This window comes from Musca vetustissima, unplaced genomic scaffold (assembly GCF_032173495.1).
Source record: "Musca vetustissima isolate MV318-11 ecotype Yass unplaced genomic scaffold, APGP_CSIRO_Mvet_v1 utg15412, whole genome shotgun sequence".
NCBI classification, from domain to species: domain Eukaryota; kingdom Metazoa; phylum Arthropoda; class Insecta; order Diptera; family Muscidae; genus Musca; species Musca vetustissima.
Genome location: NW_026877509.1, coordinates 34411 through 49427, shown reverse-complemented (window position 1 = coordinate 49427; position 15017 = coordinate 34411). Strand labels below are relative to the sequence as shown.

The 15017-nt window shown below is 33.0% G+C and overlaps 1 protein-coding gene across 1 annotated transcript in view; it reads right to left on the bottom strand.

Moving 5' to 3' along the window:
* Positions 1 to 712: 712 nt before the first annotated feature.
* LOC133322097 (sodium/hydrogen exchanger 9B2-like) overlaps positions 713 to 15017 on the bottom strand; it is a gene marked incomplete at its 5' end in the record, with an annotated part of 30518 nt that continues 16213 nt past the window's right edge. The window contains one exon of the mRNA XM_061531164.1: positions 713 to 1006. Within this exon, the coding sequence (XP_061387148.1) occupies positions 713 to 1006 (294 nt within the window). The remainder of the gene's footprint in view (positions 1007 to 15017) is intronic.

Below are 15017 nucleotides of genomic sequence, written 5' to 3'. Positions count from 1 at the left end.
TTTTTTTTTTTTAAAAATCTGGTACTATAAATATATATATGTTACATTGATTTATATTGAATTTTAATAAAATTTTATTTAAATATTTTTCTACGTAGACTTCACGTAGCGTGGTCCAAAATCATTCATCCCTCACAATATTCCCATTTCGTCCATATACAATTTTTGTTTTATTTACATAAATTTAAGCCTAAATCGCATTTATTTAACTTAGTTGTCGACGATTGATGTTTATTTATTCATTTGATCACATGACGCGTCTTTATTTATTTTCTTGTTTTCTGTTCCTTTTGGCTTTTCGTCTTCGTCGAATTTTGCATTAATTCAAATCAAAGTCAACGTCATGGTTGTATGAAGAAGCAGCAACAGCCTCATCATCAAAGTCATTGTCGCCAACATCGGACAACGTCAGAGCACCGTCATCCTAGTCATTGACGTCGTCCGTCTTGTCTGCGGTGAGTTGGTGAAAAAAAAAAACGAAATGTAAATGTTACAGCGAAGTGTGGTGATATCAAAGAAATTATTTTCCAAGGAACATTAATATAGAATTCTAGGGGTGGTTGCTGCTATTGGTGGGTGGGTGGTTAGGATTTTTGCATGATTTTTCAGTTCGCCTTCTCTTGTTTCAATGCTTTCGTTCGGTCGGTCGCTTTGTCGGTTACTTTGTTATATCAACTTTATGATTTGCTATTAAACTGACATTGATTGCGGTTTAGATTGGAATTGCCCGCTGTGTGCCGTTATTGGAGAGGTGGTTGCTGTTCCCATTGATGTTGTTAGCATCCTGCTGCACGGCTTCCCCTTCCGCTGCTTCCTCATCTGTTTGTTCGGCCGGACTGTGTTGTAGCCATTTTGGAGCTAAACGTAACATCAAAATAGCACCCAATGGTGCTGTGAATATAATGGCCAAAACGGATATGATTAAAACATTCCTGGCCAAAGCAACAATATCCGCCTCGGAGTTAAGTTCACGTGCCATATCCAAGGCAATGGGTCCTAAGGCAGCCTAGAAAATGAAAATTACAATAAAAACGACAAATTAATTTTAGCAATAAAAAAATAAGAGTGAATAAAATAATAGGATTTATGTCTTGTAAACGTATTTTGAATTCTAAGAAATTTATTTTATCTTCTTAAGAGGGCCAACTACCATTTGATGGAGTACATATCAGAATACGAAGTAAAAATATTATTAAAATAGTTCCTTAGGGGTTAGGAGAAATGTATATAAATAATATTATATTTCATATGCTTGGGGTAAACGAGATATTGCAAATTATATGAGCACTTCAAACGCAAATTTACAACAAAAATATATTTCAGTGCTACATAAAATTTGTGTTCGTATTTTTGTTGCATAAGGTTTTTTTAAAAAGGTTAAAAAAGGTCAATCATTACTCTTTAAAACACTGCACATTTCACTGTCATACAAAGTCTACATTACGTGTCGGAAAAATACGGAATCAAAACCAAAGTTCATGTACCGATCAACATCTTGGCTAGCTCCTCATCATCGTGTGAATTTTCCTTATTTTTGAATCATAAGGATGGTATCTAGAACAGCTAGAATAGGAGATCCTTGCAAACAACACGAAATAACGCACTCCTGCTGTGTCCAGATGACGAGCTCCGATCACCTCCATGAGGAGACAAGTATGCTGCCAATCTAGCAACATAATGTGTCGTTGACTAGACAGTTCCGGCTGGCATTCTACACATCTGATATCCACATCTGATACACACCAGTCAGCACTTCAGGCGCTATCGTGATATCATCCAAGACGTCATTCAATCGGACGTCAACAGATGCCGATAGCGAACGTGATGAAATCCATGTATCAAGTGGCGGTTCCCAAAGCCATAAATTGATATATATGCAACAAATTCCTACTCCAACATCCTCCAGCAATTTCGGACTGTGAGAGGCTTCTTTAAAAAATATACGCTTGGGGAGTCCTTGAAGAATTTTTCTTTTAACAATCCATTCCAGTCTTAAAAAAATATTCTTTAAAAATCCATTTTTTAATACCCATGCATGGGAAGACCTAGAAAAAATATTATTTAAAAAATCCATGCTTGGAGAGTCCTTAAAAATACTCTTTAAAAAATCCATGCCTAGGAGTCTTTAAAAATACTCTTTAAAAAATACATGCTTGGAGAGTCCTTAAAAATACTCTTTAAAAAATCCATGCTTGGAGAGTCCTTAAAAATACTCTTTAAAAAATCCACGCTTATAGTTTGAAAAATCCTGTTAAAAAATCATGCTTATAGCTCGAACAACGCTTATCGGTAGCTGTCCTTGATGGAATATACCTTAAAAACAATATTTAAAAAATCAGTATTTATAAACCTCTCAACTAACCACTCATATCCTAAAACATTATTAACAATACAGGCTAGGAGAATCCTTTGAACATTTTTCTTTATGAACTCCAGGCTTAAAGAGTCCTTTGAAATATTTTCTTTAAGAAACCGCGCTTGAAGATTCCCTGGACACATTTTCTTTAAAAAATACAGGCTTGGAGAGTCCTTAGAAAAATGTTCTTTAAAGTATCTAAGCTTGGGGAATCCTTGACAAATTTTCTTTAAAAAATCCAAGCTTGGAGAGTCCTTGACAATTTTTCTTTAAAAATCCAGGATGGAGAATCCTAAGAAAAAATTTCTTTAAAATATCTAGGCTTGGAGAATTCTTGCACATTTTTCTTTAAAAAAAGGTCCGGATATAGCAATGTTCTCAGTTTGTATCGAGAGCGCGGAACCCAAAAGAGGTGTTCCTCCTGCCAGCAAAACCCTCACGACACACATCATCAATAAATTTTCCGTCCGAGCCTATAATTCTTTTACAATGGACTTATTGCTAAAGCCAATAGAGATGGCACACTTTCTCCGGCTTCCCTCTTCAAGTCCGAATTGCAGCTACCCTCTTCAAGTCCGAATATATTATATTTCTTCCTGTAATTCCCAAAATATTATTCGAAAAACTATTGGCACCATCTTTTGCCAGCACCGAACAAATTGAACCCCAGAGCATAGTAGTCAGGATATCTCTTTGGAGTAGGAATTTTTCACTACAACTTCTCTGTAAATTATTGTTCCAAGTTCCTTTTGCTATTTAAAATTTAATCTTCCTCCTACAAATTACCTGACATATTTAAATACCAGACAGACGAATGGTATACCATTAACAATACTCACGGTAATTATCCTATCAACATTTATTGGAATTGAAACCTCAAATGGCATTCTGAGAATTTTAATTTTTTTCTTCACAACCAAGATTAAGAAATTATTTCTATTGATAGCATTTGAATAATTGAACTATTTGCATGGTGGTATTGATGGCATCCCCACTTATGACCAGACCACTTTAATAGCCAACACAATGGCATAGCACTTGAATGCATATCCTTGATCCCGCTAAGAAGTCAATACATGTTTTCCTTAGCCTCCATTAATTGTAAATCTAAAGCGAATAGAGGTCTCATCAGTGGAAATACAAAAGCAAAAAAGGAAATATTTGCGTGCAATGTTTTTCTCTTAACTTCGTTTTTTGGTGGAGAAACTATTTGAATGGCTGTGCTATGAATGGAAAATAAGGAAATCTACATAAAAAGAAATGACGGCTAAGAAAATCGAAAAAATAACCAAAAAATCCTATTTGAAAATGCTAGAGGAATAGTCAAATGTGGGAAACTATTAAAAGCGGCAAGGACGTTAATCTTTGACGCTAAAAAATACTATTTCTGCTGAGAAAAGACGATGCCTCGACAGTTCTTGAAAATATAAAAAATCAGGCTTAGATAATCCTTACAAAAATATTCTTTCAAAAATGCACGCTTAGGAAAACCTTACAGAGTCTTTGGAAATATTGTCTTTGGGCAATCCAGGCTTAGAGAGTCCTTGGAATTTGTTTCTTTAACCAACCCATACTTAGAAAGTCCTTGGAAATTTTTTCATTAACAAATCCACGCTTAGAGAGTCTTTAAAATGTTTTTTTTTTTTTTCAAGAAATACAGTCTTAGAGAGTCGTTAAAATACTTTCTTTAAAAATCAGGGTATTAAAGTCCTTGATTTTTTTATTTTAAAAAATCCACTAAGGAGAATCCATGGACAAATTTTCTTTAAAAAATCCAGGATTGGAGAAATCTTGGAGTCTTTTGACTTTTTTCTTTAAAAACTTTTTTCTTTAAAAAAAGATTGCTTGGACAATTTTTTTTTTTAAATCAGGCTTCAAAATCAAGCTTGAAGAGTACTTGGAAAACTTTTCTCTAAAAAATCGTCCTTGAATCGTCCTTGTTTAAAAAATCCAGGCCTGAAAAAATATTCTTTAAATAATCTACGGCTTGTATTGGCAATGAAAAAATATTCTTTAAACAATCTACGCCTTGTATTGGCCCTGAAAAATATTCTTTAAAAAATGCACGCCTTGTATTCTTCCTTAAAAATGTTGAACTAAAAAACATTTAAAAATCTACGTCGTTGAGAGTCCTTAAAATTTTTTCTTTAAATTTCCATTCTGAAGAGTCCTCGATAAAAATAGTATTTAAAAATTCACGCTCGAATAAAATATTCTTTAAATCAGTGATTGGATCAGTATAGTCGGACCATATGGTACCCTACACAACTTACACTTACAGCCACAGTTGTCATTCTGTTCTGTTCAGATTCCCCTCACCGTGGGTTGTGTTGTGATATTCGGGTTTAAATTGTAGCCTATAGATGGACTGAAAAAAAAAAACAAACTAAGTTATTCGGGCCATTTCATCCCAAAATTATTATCTGATCCTTAAAAATACACGATTGAAGAAAATATTGTTCTAAACATAGATAAACCTTGAAAAAATATATTTAAAAAAATTAAGTTTCAAGATTCCTAAAAAATATTTTTTTAAAACCACGTTTGAATGCGTTGAGATTCCTTGAATAAAATATGCTTTTGAAATCCATGCATGGAAAGTCCTTGAAGAAAATATTCTCTAAAAATACATACTTGGAGAGTACTTAAAAAATACTCTTTAAAAAATCCACGCTTATAGTTGGAAAAGTCCTTGAAAACTAGTCTTCAAAAAAAATGCAGGCTTGTAGTGCAAAAATCAGCATTTATAAACATGTGTTACAAACCTCTCATCTAACCACTCATACCCCTAAAACATTACATAGATCTTTTAAGGACATTAGACAAGATGAAGACAATAGGAATTTTTTCAAGTTCTCTTTTTTTGGCAAATGAAATGATGGTTATATGGCATGCCATAAAAGGTGTCTCCGGCAATGAAAAAGACAATGAAGAAAGAAAAAAAAATACACGAATCTCATGCACATCTTCTATGAATGCATCAGTTGTGGTGCGAAGTAATTTCCACTTTGGGATTCAACGACGGTTTTTCTTTCTTCGTTTTTTCCCTCAATCATGGCCTTCATCGCTGTGTTGATATCTTTGCAATGAGTTGTCATTAAAAACACATTTCTTAAGCAACAAATGCTTTTCTGCTCCACACCATCGCCATCTACCAGTTGTGGGGTAAGGTAATGAGTTTTATCATGACAGAAAAAAACGGAAACACACTAGACGAATAAAAACCAAATTCCATTATTCTCCTTTCTGTTCCTTCTTAATGAATCAATGGCATTTTTGGCTTCTTTTTCGCTTCTTTATTTTTTCCCATCTCTTTATACACCATGTGAAATGTTAATAAAATTTTTTTTTTTGGGGTTGGGAGGTAGATGGACAAGCAGTTGGCAAGATAGGCGGTTGGTCAGTTGGTCGCCGTTTACCATTTTGTGAGGGTCCATCTGTTATGTTACGTTATTTTTAATAGGTGATGGCCTCCAAGGAAAACTTTTTCTTTAAGTGGAACACGGAAAATGGACACATGAATGAGTGTCAAGAACATACAGGCAGTCAGTCATACACATACATACATATATCAAAATATTTGGAACGGAATGAATTAATGGTTTTAAATGAACCGTAAATGTACACAGCTGTGTTCGTTTTTTGGCACAGTGGGAGGGAAGTTTTTAATACGGATTTTTAGGAAAAAAAATTCAAAAGTTGAAACATGGGGATTTAGAATTTTCGGAATTTAATGGCCAATACAAGGCGTGGATTTTTTAAAGAATATTTTTTTCAAGGGCCAATACAAGGCGTGGATTTTTTAAAGAATATTTTTTTCAAGGGCCAATACAAGGCGTGGATTTTTTAAAGAATATTTTTTTCAAGGGCCAATACAAGGCGTGGATTTTTTAAAGAATATTTTTTTCAAGGGCCAATACAAGGCGTGGATTTTTTAAAGAATATTTTTTTCAAGGGCCAATACAAGGCGTGGATTTTTTAAAGAATATTTTTTTCAAGGGCCAATACAAGGCGTGGATTTTTTAAAGAATATTTTTTTCAAAGGCCAATACAAGGCGTGGATTTTTTAAAGAATATTTTTTTCAAGGGAATATTTTTTTTCAAGGGCCAATACAAGGCGTGGATTTTTTAAAGAATATTTTTTTCAAGGGCCAATACAAGGCGTGGATTTTTTAAAGAATATTTTTTTCAAGGGCCAATACAAGGCGTGGATTTTTTAAAGAATATTTTTTTCAAGGGCCAATACAAGGCGTGGATTTTTTAAAGAATATTTTTTTCAAGGGCCAATACAAGGCGTGGATTTTTTAAAGAATATTTTTTTCAAGGGCCAATACAAGGCGTGGATTTTTTAAAGAATATTTTTTTCAAGGGCCAATACAAGGCGTGGATTTTTTAAAGAATATTTTTTTCAAGGGCCAATACAAGGCGTGGATTTTTTAAAGAATATTTTTTTCAAGGGCCAATACAAGGCGTGGATTTTTTAAAGAATATTTTTTTCAAGGGCCAATACAAGGCGTGGATTTTTTAAAGAATATTTTTTTCAAGGGCCAATACAAGGCGTGGATTTTTTAAAGAATATTTTTTTCAAGGGCCAATACAAGGCGTGGATTTTTTAAAGAATATTTTTTTCAAGGGCCAATACAAGGCGTGGATTTTTTAAAGAATATTTTTTTCAAGGGCCAATACAAGGCGTGGATTTTTTAAAGAATATTTTTTTCAAGGGCCAATACAAGGCGTGGATTTTTTAAAGAATATTTTTTTCAAGGGCCAATACAAGGCGTGGATTTTTTAAAGAATATTTTTTTCAAGGGCCAATACAAGGCGTGGATTTTTTAAAGAATATTTTTTTCAAGGGCCAATACAAGGCGTGGATTTTTTAAAGAATATTTTTTTCAAGGGCCAATACAAGGCGTGGATTTTTTAAAGAATATTTTTTTCAAGGGCCAATACAAGGCGTGGATTTTTTAAAGAATATTTTTTTCAAGGGCCAATAGAAGGCGTGGATTTTTTAAAGAATATTTTTTCAAGGGCCAATAAAAGGCGTGGATTTTTTAAAGAATATTTTTTTCAAGGGCCAATACAAGGCGTGGATTTTTTAAAGAATATTTTTTTCAAGGGCCAATACAAGGCGTGGATTTTTTAAAGAATATTTTTTTCAAGGGCCAATACAAGGCGTGTATTTTTTAAAGAATATTTTTTTCAAGGGCCAATACAAGGCGTGGATTTTTTAAAGAATATTTTTTTCAAGGGCCAATACAAGGCGTGGATTTTTTAAAGAATATTTTTTTCAAGGGCCAATACAAGGCGTGGATTTTTTAAAGAATATTTTTTTCAAGGGCCAATACAAGGCGTGGATTTTTTAAAGAATATTTTTTTCAAGGGCCAATACAAGGCGTGGATTTTTTAAAGAATATTTTTTTCAAGGGCCAATACAAGGCGTGGATTTTTTAAAGAATATTTTTTTCAAGGGCCAATACAAGGCGTGGATTTTTTAAAGAATATTTTTTTCAAGGGCCAATACAAGGCGTGGATTTTTTAAAGAATATTTTTTTCAAGGGCCAATACAAGGCGTGGATTTTTTAAAGAATATTTTTTTCAAGGGCCAATACAAGGCGTGGATTTTTTAAAGAATATTTTTTCAAGGGCCAATAAAAGGCGTGGATTTTTTAAAGAATATTTTTTCAAGGGCCAATACAAGGCGTGGATTTTTTAAAGAATATTTTTTTCAAGGGCCAATACAAGGCGTGGATTTTTTAAAGAATATTTTTTTCAAGGGCCAATACAAGGCGTGGATTTTTTAAAGAATATTTTTTTCAAGGGCCAATACAAGGCGTGGATTTTTTAAAGAATATTTTTTTCAAGGGCCAATACAAGGCGTGGATTTTTTAAAGAATATTTTTTTCAAGGGCCAATACAAGGCGTGGATTTTTTAAAGAATATTTTTTTCAAGGGCCAATACAAGGCGTGGATTTTTTAAAGAATATTTTTTTCAAGGGCCAATACAAGGCGTGGATTTTTTAAAGAATATTTTTTTCAAGGGCCAATACAAGGCGTGGATTTTTTAAAGAATATTTTTTTCAAGGGCCAATACAAGGCGTGGATTTTTTAAAGAATATTTTTTTCAAGGGCCAATACAAGGCGTGGATTTTTTAAAGAATATTTTTTTCAAGGGCCAATACAAGGCGTGGATTTTTTAAAGAATATTTTTTTCAAGGGCCAATACAAGGCGTGGATTTTTTAAAGAATATTTTTTTCAAGGGCCAATACAAGGCGTGGATTTTTTAAAGAATATTTTTTTCAAGGGCCAATACAAGGCGTGGATTTTTTAAAGAATATTTTTTTCAAGGGCCAATACAAGGCGTGGATTTTTTAAAGAATATTTTTTTCAAGGGCCAATACAAGGCGTGGATTTTTTAAAGAATATTTTTTTCAAGGGCCAATACAAGGCGTGGATTTTTTAAAGAATATTTTTTTCAAGGGCCAATACAAGGCGTGGATTTTTTAAAGAATATTTTTTTCAAGGGCCAATACAAGGCGTGGATTTTTTAAAGAATATTTTTTTCAAGGGCCAATACAAGGCGTGGATTTTTTAAAGAATATTTTTTTCAAGGGCCAATACAAGGCGTGGATTTTTTAAAGAATATTTTTTTCAAGGGCCAATACAAGGCGTGGATTTTTTAAAGAATATTTTTTTCAAGGGCCAATACAAGGCGTGGATTTTTTAAAGAATATTTTTTTCAAGGGCCAATACAAGGCGTGGATTTTTTAAAGAATATTTTTTTCAAGGGCCAATACAAGGCGTGGATTTTTTAAAGAATATTTTTTTCAAGGGCCAATACAAGGCGTGGATTTTTTAAAGAATATTTTTTTCAAGGGCCAATACAAGGCGTGGATTTTTTAAAGAATATTTTTTTCAAGGGCCAATACAAGGCGTGGATTTTTTAAAGAATATTTTTTTCAAGGGCCAATACAAGGCGTGGATTTTTTAAAGAATATTTTTTTCAAGGGCCAATACAAGGCGTGGATTTTTTAAAGAATATTTTTTTCAAGGGCCAATACAAGGCGTGGATTTTTTAAAGAATATTTTTTTCAAGGGCCAATACAAGGCGTGGATTTTTTAAAGAATATTTTTTTTCAAGGGCCAATACAAGGCGTGGATTTTTTAAAGAATATTTTTTTCAAGGGCCAATAGAAGGCGTGGATTTTTTAAAGAATATTTTTTCAAGGGCCAATACAAGGCGTGGATTTTTTAAAGAATATTTTTTCAAGGGCCAATACAAGGCGTGGATTTTTTAAAGAATATTTTTTTCAAGGGCCAATACAAGGCGTGGATTTTTTAAAGAATATTTTTTGCAAGGGCCAATACAAGGCGTGGATTTTTTAAAGAATATTTTTTCAAGGGCCAATACAAGGCGTGTATTGTTCAAAGAATATTTTTTTCAAGGGCCAATACAAGGCGTGGATTTTTTAAAGAATATTTTTTTCAAGGGCCAATAGAAAGCGTGGATTTTTTAAAGAATATTTTTTTCAAGGGCCAATAGAAGGCGTGGATTTTTTAAAGAATATTTTTTCAAGCGCCAAATGTTTTCTCAACAATTATGTTTTCTTCAAAAAAATGAACCCACTGTGTTTTCTCATAAGAAAAACATATTCAGCTGGGAGCAAACAAAAAAAAATTCCACATCCGCTGCCGCTGCTGCTAATGGGAAATGTGTTTTAATATCGGAAGGAAGCCAACGAATCCACAGAAAACGATAGAGACCTTACGAAAACAATAAAATTCATGAACAGATGAAGAAACAAAAATAAAAAAGGAAATGGTCTAAAAACAAATAAAATACCAACAAAAACTTATTATGACTTTGCCAGGAGTCGGAACAGAGAAGAACATGGGCAAAAATTATGCGTTTCTAATTTAAAGCAATAAACACAAATATAAAAAATTGAAAATAAAAAAGGCAACAACAGGGAACAATGGTAACAAATTAAAATTGTCCAAAAATTAGAAAATTAATTGTGGAATTTCGAAAAACGGCAGCCAAAAATAATTATTAGGCTAGTGTTTTTTTTCTTTAATTACATTATTTAAGTCACGTTTGGAGGAATCTGTTTCTCTTTTTTGCTACAGGAAATGTATTTACGGTTATAAATCTTTTCGGAAATTGAAGCGTGTGACAATTTGGGAATCTTATGGGATTTGTGGGCTAGCAAACATAATTAAAATGGTCGAGAAATTTCCTCTCCTTTAAATAGATTCTAATTTGTTTTGGATTTACGTAATTAATCACGTCAATTGAATACCAATTTTTATTTTTGCATTAATTATTCAGTTTAAAAATGGTAATTAATGTATTTCAAATTAAATGTAAAAAAAAACAACTTTGAACAAATGATATATCTTGTTTCCTTTTTCGAACAGTATTTAATTTCCTTACACACCAAATTCCCACCAATTATCAAATTTACTTCACAAACACATTTCCATCTGAAAAAATTTCAAAGTTCCCCGGCAAAATATCAAAAGGAAATTGAATTGCTTGGGGTGTAATTGGAAAAAGTCCCGCTTATTTCAGAACAACATGAAGTGGCAACCACATATTTAACTCAACATAACCTCAGTTCACCGCAATGCACCAGGCTCGGCTAACTGACTGCCAGTCCATTCGAAAAAACATTTTTTTCGGGTTAAACCCCCAAAAAATATGTTAAAAACTAACACCAAAATAAAGTAAAAAAAAACATAGCAAAGCAACAACTGTTACTGTTATGTTATGGCCGAAAAAACGCTCAATTTGAATACACAACTAAATAGGCAGACATTCATACGTGCAATATTTGCCCGAAAAAGAATCCAAAACAAAAATTAATAAAAATGTTAGAGGGAAGTGTGCTATAGTCGGCAGCGTTTACTATTGCTAAGAATCTGCATCAATTCCCACAGAATTTAAACAAAGGTATATAAGTGTGTAATATTACGGAAAATTTTGATCAGATTCGACATCAGAATGTCATGTCCTAATAAATAATTAACATGGGAATACAATAAGTGATCACTAATAAATTTCACCCAATAGGAAAATAAAAATTGGTCCTACAGTGAAAGATTTTTGTACCCAAAGTTAGAATTGGCAGGTAACATCCAATTAAAATGGTAAATGTGACTAAAATTTCAAATACCAAGATGGAGAACATATTATTTTTCATTCAGTTTTTCTTACTTCGAATTATCAGTTGGTATCTCAATAAACTCTTCGTATTCATCATTATAGACTCAATTTGATATGCTATGCATAATTTCATGGAAATCCAAAGAAATATAAGGACAATGATGCTTCATTTACATAAAATTGTACGAACGAAATATATATTGGAGCTATATCTAAATCTTAACTGATTTTCAAATTCAATAGGGTTCGTCCTTAGTTTAAATACGTGGACTGTGCCATCCAATTCGGATAATAAATGCGACCTGTACTTTGTTTACAAAACAGGAACAGACAGAAGGACTGACGGACGGACATGCATATCTCGACTCAGAACCTTTTTGGTCAGCTACAAACATAATACACGGTAGGGTCCACTATTTGTGATAGCTCCGATGTAACGGTGTTATGGAGGGTTTGGGCAAGTTTTTTAATCAAATTGGCTTTGACTTAGTATTTTGAATTATCATTGGATTGACGATATTGGTCCACTTTTAAGGATAATCCCGATATAACGATATCTCCTTTGATTTGGTATTTTGTGAACGTTTTCAACGTTTAAAGTTCGGCCTAGTCGAACAACAACAACGGCCGTCGTGGAATTTTTTGTTCTCTCCGGGTACCCAAAAAGCGATCTTACAACAAATTTTAAAAAATGCCCACTAATGCTTACAATAGATAGATCAAAACATCGAGTTTGATTTATCATATATATACCGTTTCTGATAAACAATATATATATATATATATATATCGATCCCGGGACATATTTTTATAAAATCTTAAAAGATATATAATAAAATCTTACAAGATATATAACTGAATGAATGCTAGGAATTTTCTGGCCTGTAACCAAAAGCTTCGAGATTTTCTCAACGGCGAGATCTGCCGATCTGCTGATAGGACAACGAGGATATATGCACATTATTAAAAGGGGGAAAATAAGTTTATCAAAAAATTAACTCTCTAACTGATAGCTAATGAGGGTTCAGACGCGATGAAAGCATGCGCATATTGATGTTTTGGCTTTGTTTAAAAATATTATGAACGACATTTTTGTAGAATATTTTACCGCCTTAAAATCTCGTTTTTTTTAATTTAGACTACGGTTTAAGAAAATAAGGATCGGATATAGAATGAGGATTGCGAGCAAGAATAGACGGATTGCATGTTAAAAAGAAAATAATTTTATCAGCAGACACATCATTTACAACATACAGGCTTTTAGGCATTTATTAACATTTTCACCCCCAGACCATGAGTTTGTTTTTTGTACATTTTGTTGAAAAAATGTTGGTTCGTTTGACCCGTTAAATATTGAGGCAGCCATTCGCATTAGTTGGTCAAATCGCCTTCCCAATGAAAAATAAATAAAATGAAGTTTACGACCCATTTCATCCCGTAGATACCTGTATATATCTAAGTAAATCTCCCACATCCGGGTACATACAACAATATAGCTGGTAGGGGAGACTGGGGCACCTTCGGCACGTTTTTTTTAGAGCTCTATATCTCAGTACTTATTCAACATATATAACAACTTTATGGCTGATTATTGTCCTCTGACACTTAATTATAAAAAATAGTACCAAAACTATATAAAAAAATAGTATTAGTTAAAAAATTTTACAGTTTTGTAAAAAAAAGTCAAATTCGCCGAATGTGCCCCAACCCGGGGTAGCTTCGGCATTTGATGGGGGCACATTTGCCACCAGAGTCATAGCCGGGTAATTGTCATCGCTATCAGTCTGGTTGAAATTCTGATCCTCTAAAGACTCTATTTGGTTTTAATACGCCACACAATGTTTGAATTATAGGGCTTTATTTTCTAGCGGCGGACGTTGAAATCTCAAGGTCGTACATACCATCAGAAATAGGGGGTTTCTATCGCATTTTCGACAATACAAGCACGTTTGATCTTATATATGCAATTTCGAGCCATATTAAAGGATTAGTTTTAAAGAAAAATCAAAAACATTTTAAGGAAATAATATTGCACAATCTGTATATGGCCGAATGTGCCCACTTTAAAATGCCGAATGTACCCCGATTGTATTTTTTATAGTTTTTTAATTTTTTTCGATCAGATTTGTAAAAACATTATATTTTTATAATAATACACATCGTAGTTAACCACTTTTTAATAATATTGTCTTAAAAATTTGAAAAAATTTTATACACGAAATACTTAGGAAATGGAATTGAAATATTACAGAAACATCTATAAAAATACAAAAACCTATGTATCTAAATAAGCTTATTAGCTATAAATTTCAAACTTTGTGTCAGTTATTTATTTCGATATTCGATACCTATGTATCGAAACTAGTGATGTACGGTGAGAGCTTCATATCGAAAACGCGATTGCCGAAGGTACCCCGATCCCGAAGGTGCCCCAGTCTCCCCTACTTTAAACTTCTTGGGTCCATGTCCTTAATTTCTCACACTATTTCACACACTACATATTTGACCCGCTAAAAACTGACCTATCTTCATCGAAAATCGAAAACATTTTTTCTCCATTTGATATGAAAAGTATTAATCGATTATCAATGAAATTCTAAACTTCATCAATATAAAGGACATTTTGGTCCCATTGACACTCTAAATACTCCACCGTGTTATTTCCTGATGTTCGGTTTCTAAAGTGACTAGCTGATAAATATAAAGTATTTGGTCTACCAAATATTAATCTTTCAATACGAAAATTAATATATGTCGTCTTTGACTAAAACCGAACCTGCAGGCAAAGTTTCGCTGCAATTCGTCAATTACTGGACGTCAACTAATAACTACTTTATACATTTTTAACAAAAATTTACTGTAGAATACTGTAGAACTCAGCTGTTAATTTTAGAATAATTTGGATTACAATTCGAAAGAATCATATTATGTTTCATACGTTATGTGCCGATTTCGCCCTAGTAGTAATATTGAACATTGTATGGTGTGACAAACGGAACACCCAAATTAATATACCCTCGATTTTATTTTGGATACCATAAAAAACATTCCCAAAACCCTAAAACCAAAACATTTTAATATTATGTTTTTGTGGAAATTGCCTAAAACAAACAGAGCAAGAAACCTCCAGAAAAAAACCCAAGTTAACCTACGAGTCAGAGTTGGAGTTTATAGGTGGTGGCATGGTTAAACGCTGACATGGCCCGAAAACTAACACAACTGTTTTTGTTGGTTTTGTGGTTGCATTGTTGCACCACGTATACTCGTTTGGAATGATTTCTCTCCCTCACATAAACACGAAAATAAAACATAAATAGTTAGTTGTATGTAAGGCAAAGACTAACTTCATTTGAAAATTGTTCTTTTTATTTTTTTGGTAATATGAATATTGGGTTGAAGTAAAAAAATGGAAGTTAAAAAATAGAGATTACATCTAAACAAAACAAGCAGGATTCGGCGGTTCCCAAATCAGAAGTACCATGACGATTCCAAAA